The sequence below is a fragment of the Oculina patagonica genome, chromosome 7 (assembly GCF_052425735.1).
Source record: "Oculina patagonica isolate OP01 chromosome 7, crgOcupat, whole genome shotgun sequence".
Taxonomy (NCBI): Eukaryota; Metazoa; Cnidaria; class Anthozoa; order Scleractinia; family Oculinidae; genus Oculina; species Oculina patagonica.
The window spans coordinates 24,296,389-24,304,596 of NC_135764.1; the positions used below are offsets into that span (position 1 = coordinate 24,296,389).

Consider the following 8,208-nt stretch of genomic DNA (forward strand, 5'->3'; position numbering starts at 1 on the left):
CTGTGTGGTGATTGGCTCACTCTGGAGCCCAGGCTCGCGTTCTAAGAAACAAAGCGCGACCGTAAGTTTATAAGAAAATTATACTAAGTTCTACAGTTCGCGGGGTCAATCATTGCAGGTGCAAATGGAAAAATAAACTAATCAAAACTCTAGAATTCTATTGGTGGGAAAATATGGAACCAATAAGGGGGGAAAACATGCACCGGCGTCAAGCGCAGAAAAACATGTTCTCGGTCAAGCGAGGTTCGTGTGAGGAAAATATGTTACTGACGAAAACATGTAATCGATGTAAGCGCGGGAAAGCAAGTGGAAGTGGTCCCAAGCGCGGCTGAAACCCAAGTAAGCACGGGAAATGTTACATGGCATCAGATTGGTCAAGAAGACAGCATCTGTAACCTGATTGGTTATGACGTTGACCGTATTCTCTGAACCAATTATAATTCATCATTAATCCAGCTTTTTCCTACCATTTGCCGCCATCTTTCACGTGGATCGACAGGAACAGGCTTTCTGCGTCCAATGCAAGGTGAAGGTTGACCTTGAAAGCTGTTTATGGCGTTCATGATACCAAGCCACGGGTCTGGTGTTCTCTGCATACAAGAGAAAAATATCAAAAACTGTTCGAGAACGACCGAGCCTGCGGTATTAGTGAGAGGCGTTGCTGAGTAACGATGTGTGACAACAAGTCGTGACGGCTAATAAGAGCACGAAAGCACGAGCGCTCGAGAAACAATCTGATTGGTTAAGAAAAGGGAGAAAAAAACAGAGAAAGGAAGACAAAAAAGTGAAGCAAGGACGAAAAACCGCTCATCAATCAAAAGAGAAATAATGAGCTGGTTAATCATAGATATGTTGGATCTTCAACAACCTAAAAAAATTAAAAATTAAAAGATTTTAATTCTCCGTGATCTTAACTTCGTGCTCATTAACTTTATTATTTCGAGACAAGCATTGTTAGGCACTCTTACGAGTCTTTCATTTGTTCTTTCTCTCACCATTTTCTGCCATCTCTCTCGTGGGTCTACAGGCCTAAGTTGTTCACCGTCTGGCCAAGATTCAACATCAAAACTGTTTATGGCGCTTGAGCGACGTAACCATCGCTTTTCTCTCCTCTGGAAATGATAAAGAAAAAAATTCTTCATTAAATAACTTAACCAAAACCAGTAACTGGACAAAATCTGCAAATCACACGAGAAAAATAGGAAATAACTTAAGGCGGTGTTACACGGGACAACTTGCAACAACGATTTTTTGCGCAACAATGTTGCACGAAAAATCCGTGTAATATGGTACCGGGGACGATTTTTGCACAACTTTTTTCTCGGCAATATGGTGCGAGTTTCTGAACCTAAGTCAAAAACTAGCAACACAAGAGGTCGAATATCTAGAAAGTTGGCTCGTGTAACAGGGTAGCTTTCGAGTTTTTGCGCAACGCCTTCCCAGAATTCTGTTCAACGTAGCCTGGACACAACATTTCGCGTATCTGCGCGTTGCTCGCAAAATGTTGCGAGTCGACTGAAAATCGTCTCGTGTAACATGCATGTTGCCAAGTACATTTTGCGCGAAAAGTTGACTCGTTTAATATACGACGAAAAGTTGACGCGGTAATGCGCGAAAAATTGTTGTTGCGCAGGTGGTTGTTAAGTATCTTTGGCGTCTCCAAAACACTTCGAAACATTCTTGAAGTATACGCAAACCTTGCGATAGTGTAAGAAAATCTTCAAAACATTTTGGGTATCTTCGGCAGTCTTCGTCGTTCATCGGGTGTGTTTCGAAAATCTTCGAGAGTCCTAGGGCTGTCTTCGGAAATCTTCGGAATACTCCGAGTGGTCATCGACAGCCGTTATATCTTCGTTACCTCTTCGTATTTCTTCGGACTATTGCTATTTTCCCAATTTCTACATATCACGCGGCTTTCGTACATTCGTACTATATGTACATAAAAATCAGGATAAAAATTATATTCATATTTTAGCCAACCCATACTGATAATTTTCTTTTTAAATCGATGCTAATTAGTTTACTTAACCCATTCAGCTCTCAAAGCTCGCAATCTTCCCTGATATATGTTGCTAATACAAAAATAATTATAAAGAGAAATGACGAGCAAGCAATACAACAAAAACATTTTTTGGTGTCTCTGGCAATTGTCATCAACGATCTCAAAACAGCCGACAAATTTGATTTCTACACTACTATTAAATTTCTTTATATCACTGTCGAAATCATTCACAGGGAAAGCAAAATTTAAATTAAAGGAATTTGAGTTTAAGAGTTTCATTTGAATCTGCTTCGACAGCACTTACAATTCGATCCAAATTTCAATAGTTGAGTATGCCGCTTCATAAAAGTAGAAATGAAGACTCGTGGATAAATTTTGCCAAACTGATCAACAATGAATTGATCGTCCGTGTTTAGTTTATAAAGTCGTTTATGGAGGGGAGGAAAGTTTTTATTTTAGTTATTTTCTGGTGGCGTATCGCCGAATAGAATCAGTTTAGATTTGTAACGATTTATATTTTCATCCGCGTCCTGAGGCAATTCTAAAAGCGATAGCGGGCCTTTGCTGCGGAGCAATAATGCAATTAGAATTGTTGGAAATGAAATTACGAAAAAACACGTACCTCCTGGAAGATTCGTGGCAGTTGCAGAAATTCAGCTTTTCTTTTCACCTCCTTGGTCTTGAACATAGTTTCGGGTGAGAGTTGCGGACTGGAATGTCGAGTAAAAAACAGCCCTCGCTTCATCAAGCTAGCTGTTTTTAAATGAAGTTAAACAAAACAAAAACTACGTCATTTCAACAAGAAATTGAGTGGGGATGAAAACGTCAATACTCGATACGAAGACCTAAAATATACGTCATAACAAATAACGCGTCATTTTTTTAAATTTATAACAGTTTAATCAGTAAATGTTGTGAATTGAAAAATAGACCATCAAAAAACTCTTGCTTTCAGTCTGTAATCAGGTAGGAAAACGGCATTACATGCACCGAGGAGGGGAGTGGATAGATAGTCGGCACTTTTCTTTGAAGACATGTCGGTGGAAACGGTGCAATTCTGTGTCAATCAAGCCGTTGCTAAAAATAAACACATCACCCAAAACTTTGTTTATCTCGGAAGGGTTTTAATATCAATGTATACATTGAAATGCGTGTAGAATGCGAACAGAGGCGGATATTGCGTTTGATGTTTCATTTACAGCCGGATTTCTCACCTGATGTTTCACGTCATGAGAATATATATATTGGTAGTCTCCTGGCAACAATACAAACTGAAACATTCAAAACAGCACCCATCGCAACAAACAACAACAACAAAAATAAAATAAAAGTAAAACCAATTTCTGGGCCAATTTTTGATTTGCCTAAATACATGGTTATCTAAGTAGAAAATCACAAGTGATTTAATATAACGGTATGTTAATTAAATGCCCATGATCTGTCCCACGATGATTCGAGTTTTATGAAAACAACACTGACAGTGTTTGCAAAGTGAATTCTAATAATAGGATTTAAATATAATAAATATAATACTCATGACGAAATAGATATTCCACTATGACGCAAGCTTTATTTCATCCCCGGTTTTGTAGCCAAGCAACTTACAAAACAAAAAACTAACAAACAAAAACAGAGCGAGCTCCTCATTATCTAGGTTAAACAGTTTCCATGACAACGTTGGGATTATCCCTTAGAAACGATACGTTAATTAAATGCACATGATTTGTTCAACGATGATTCGAGTTTAATTAAAACAACACAGTGATTGCAAAAAATTCTATTAATAGGATTTCGAATATAAAAATATAGGAACCATTTTAAAGAGATGTTTTAAAATATAATACTCATGACGAAACAATCACGTGGAACGAGATTGATGACGAAATAGATAATCCACCATGACGCAAGCTTAACAGGAGGACAAAACGAAGCTGTTCCACAGAAAAGCTGTTCTTCATGCACTTTCCAGCTGGCTGAGAAAAAAATTCAACCCATCTGGCTGGCCGTGTTTTTTTTGTAATCAGCAGTTTTCTTGCTTTCTAAAGTATAACCATGTAAAATTTCATAAAAATCTAATGACTGGTTCGTTAGAAATCGTGCGTTTGAGCTTAACTCATCTCCGGTTCTGTAGCCTAGCAACAAACAAAACAAAAAACAAACAAACAGGAAAACAGAACGAGCTCCTCGCAATCTTAGTTAATCAGTTTCTATGACAACGTTAGGATTGTCTCGTAGCAACAAACAAAACACAAAGCAAGCAAATCGAAAAACAGAACCCGTCACAATTTAGGTTAAACGGTTTCCATGAGAACGCTTACTATCCTTTCTTGCGAGAACCTTCACGTGCAAACAGAAATGTACTTCATCACGTGTGTAGAAAACTCGTTCTCGTGATGCGAAAAATCACCTTCATCGCAATCTATCTGGGCACCAGTACGCACTCGTTCGCTGGAACGCATTATTATTTTCCCAGCTATAAGTCTCTTTAGCTATATAAATTCACTACCAAACAAACAATTCAAAGCAGCCGGCATTCCTAAAACTCTTACATAAAACGAAAATTCGCGTAGATTCCTTCTATTTCTATCAAAACACGCTGATGTTTTTGAGCCTCGTGGCGTTATACTCATTTGCATTTTATTTTGCATGATAATTCACAAGTCAATTTGCGGCACCCGAAAATATTTTGAGTTTGAAAGAAACATCGTAATTATAGCTTTAGAAAAAAAAAAAAAAAAAAAAAAAAAAAAAGAAATGTAGAAAAACGTAATTTTAAAAAAGTTATTACTCATAAAAAGCAATGGTGGTTAAAACACTGTACTTGATTAAACAAATCAAATCACAATCAATCAGAAGCTATTACACAGTTGCACAACCAAAATAAAACAACGAACAAGCTAACTAAAGCCTTTTGCGAAGCCACAGTCAGGCGCATAGACGCAATTTTATACCTAGCGCGCGCGTAAAGGAGAGCGCAAATTTTTTAAAAGTAATATCAACAGTACAACGCCGATTATAGTTCCTGTCTACAATAAATCTGGTTCTCATGATAAATATTATGTTCAAGTTCGTATCATGTAATCCACAAATTTCCGTTGCGTTCGTGCGATTTCCTATGACAATTTCTTGTTGCGGCGTTCAACAGCGCAAAGCCATGAAATAACATATTGTGAATATATTATAAGCAAGGCCAACAGAGTGACGAGATTCAAACAACTTTCCAGCAGTAAGTTCAGGATTTTTGTCCCTCATTGTAAGATAACACGATAACTGAATTCGGAAATTCACTGTTCTTGCTACACGTGGCGACAAGTCTGCCCTCGGGTGTCACAGTAAAATCAAGAAGCCCCGATATTGTATCAAACTCTGAAACGCACGCGCCGGTGACGTCATACACTCTCATTTTGTTGGAAAAATGTTGGTAAACTAGAACCACGCGCTTAAACGGGTCAGCGGCAATACGTAAAGGATGCCCCAGGCCTTCCTCGTTCCAAAGTGGCTGTTTTCCAAATTCGTTGCTAAAGTGGCCATCCGCCTCAAAAACTTTCACGGATCCTTGATTTTCCACCTCGTTGCTGTCAGAAAAGATGAGTTTGTTGTTTAGAAAGACGCCTTTTTGAGGGTGGAACAGGCCATTCTTTTCATCGCTTCCTAAGGGTAGTTCGAGTTTGCTTTCATCTCCTAACACATCTGGCGCTTCCAAGCTGTTTGTGTAGTACACTGCAATGATTTTTTTGCCTCTACTCGATGCCGAGGCAAACGAAGTGACGCAGGCTGGCCCTTTGAGATTGGCAATGACGCGTAAGTGCTCACCGGAAATAGCCATTTCCAGGAGACATCCACTTCCGGTAGAAGGCGAGTACTCGGCAACTGCAAACGTGTTGCGTGATATAAATGTCACGCCATACACCTCCAACGAGTTGCTTCGGCTTCCGTACGGCTTGGCAACGTGACGTAAAAATTCACCTTTGGGGTTAAAAATGTGAATGCAGTTATTTCCTCTGTCCACGACAGCTATGTGGCCGTTTTCGCTGACGGACAGTGCCCAGGGACGAAATTTTTCTGAGAGGGGGCTCGGTGGAGAGATAGTGGCAATAACTTGCCCCGATTTTCTCGGCGTTTTCTCGCTTTTGGGTGAAGAGCGTTTCGCCGGTTTCGATGAAGCTGAATTGAGCCGTCCATTTCCGGTTTCTTTGCCTCTTTTATAATCCACTTTCCCAAGCGGTTCTTCAAAGCATGCTTCGTTCACCATAAACGAAATCTCGGTCGAGGAATCTTGATTCTTCTCCATTAGAGCGTGTTTTCTTTCGTTAACCGCCTGTAATTCCTCTTGTAGTTGATTCAAAAGCAAGGCGCTACTATCCCTCCCTTGCTTAAACTGGCTTTGATGTCGCTGTACAACTTGAATAATATGGTGGGCTTGTAACGCAAAATCTGCTACTTCTTGCTGTTTTTCTCGTTTCTCTGCCTCGATGACTCGATCGACTTCTTTGTATAACTCCTGCTCTTTCGCTAAAATGACCTCAACTAACTCTTCGGCCGTGTTTCGAATCTCTTGTTTCACACGGCTCTCCTGCAGGGATAATGATGAATGAATGTTATGTTCAATGTCTCGGATGGCAGTAGCCAGGTCATTCTTGTATTCCTGCGTGAACGTCAAAAGTGCTTGCATCTCTGTAATTGGCGATTGATCCTTGCGATTACTTGAGACTTCAACCAAAAGTCCCTTGGTCGGTAGGCTATCGATTCCGTTGTTCGCCAGAGGAAATTCATGCTCGTCAATTGGACAGTGGACGGATGTTTGTGCACGGTTTTCAATTTGAATACAATGAGTGCATACGCTATGCGAACACGGAAGGCATTTGAGTTCATACTGCGAACCGCCACAAAGGGAACATTTGTGCCTCGGGGAATTCATCTCTAAAGCTAAAACTACTCGCCAAATAAGCTAGCAAATGGAAAGTAAGAGCAAAGGATGAAAGTATCATCTGTCGATGATGTGAAATCTATGGTATTTACAAGTAATTAATCTCTATAAACCGGATCTTAATTGTTTCTCAAAGTCGGAGTTTAGTCACGTATTCAAATGTACGAAAACAATTAAAAGCAATAATAGTCAATTGTTGACATTCTTTACTATCAATTAAACGTAATTGAATTCACCGCTTGTTAAAAATAGAAGTCAATGAGTTGTTTACTTCGTTGGGAATGCATATCTCACGCATATCATTTGTGGCACGCGTATCTGACATGACCGGTCGACCGCAGGAAATAAATTCCGATGTTACGCATGGCATCCGATTCGTGCAACTCAGCAGTTGTCTGCAAACATACCATGACTGCCAAGTAAAGAAATTAAAATTGCAATTAAAGAAATTGCAAAGGAACTAAGGAAGAAGAATGGACAAAAAGAGCTTCAACGGGATTTAAACCTGTCACCTCCGCGATAACGGTGCGATACCAAGGCCGGACAGAATTTGTGATGCACTACAGGTGCGTCCTCGGGGGAGGGCTCCAGGGGCTTTGGACCCCCCACTCCCCCCCCCCTCTACTTTTCAGTTTAACGTATTGCAAATGATAAGAATGGAGAACAGAATCATAAGAAGGCAGAGAGCTAAAATGATTTTTAAACCGTGCGGTTCCTCAAGGAATTCTTCTTTTAAAAAACGTAACATACACATGCGTTCTGAACGGCTGTAGAACAACCTTCCTGGGACGTGATGAGTCCGTGATGTCCCCTCTTCCTTTTCAAAAAGGCTGGGGACGCCCTGAACTAGCGTCACGATATACAAATTCTACTTTTCGCTTTGACTGTTTACAGCCCTTTATGCTATCTCGCGTTTCTCTTTGATCGTTGAACGCGGAAAAAGAATCGCGAGAGAGCTGGACACCAGCGCAAAACGGGACCTCGTACTTGGCTCGCTGTTTCTCTCGAGTTCTTTTGCGTTTAAACGTTTTGCAAGCCTTAGGAAAACGCTACTATTTTTGTAGCGAAGTGGTTCGCGCAACTTGTCCCGCAAATTTGTTGCGCGACAAAGTTGCACAAAACATTGCCTGATGTGCCAGCACTTTCTTTGGCCTAACTTTACCATTTTAATTCTAAAACAGATTAAAAAAACTTGCAAGCAAATTGCGAGAAATGTTACGTTAACCCTATTTCTTCATTATTTCGTCAAGATCTGCAAACTACACGACTAAAATCAAAT

General features: G+C 40.0%; 2 protein-coding genes across 2 annotated transcripts in view; both read right to left on the reverse strand.

Moving 5' to 3' along the window:
* The window catches only part of LOC144659310 (uncharacterized), a 3,950-nt gene extending 2,198 nt beyond the window's left edge, over window positions 1-1,752 (reverse strand). The window contains exons 1-3 of the mRNA XM_078519725.1: window positions 1,698-1,752; window positions 996-1,112; window positions 468-590 (exon numbers count right to left, since the gene is read on the reverse strand). Of these exons, the coding sequence (XP_078375851.1) occupies window positions 468-590; window positions 996-998 (126 nt within the window). The 5' untranslated portion in view covers window positions 999-1,112; window positions 1,698-1,752. The remainder of the gene's footprint in view (window positions 1-467; window positions 591-995; window positions 1,113-1,697) is intronic.
* A 3,006-nt stretch (window positions 1,753-4,758) lies between these two features.
* Window positions 4,759-6,993, reverse strand: LOC144660367 (uncharacterized). Its single transcript, XM_078520971.1, has one exon. It carries the CDS (start codon window positions 6,918-6,920, stop codon window positions 5,235-5,237), a length of 1,686 nt encoding a protein of 561 aa, XP_078377097.1. The 5' UTR covers window positions 6,921-6,993; the 3' UTR covers window positions 4,759-5,234.
* Window positions 6,994-8,208: the final 1,215 nt, after the last annotated feature.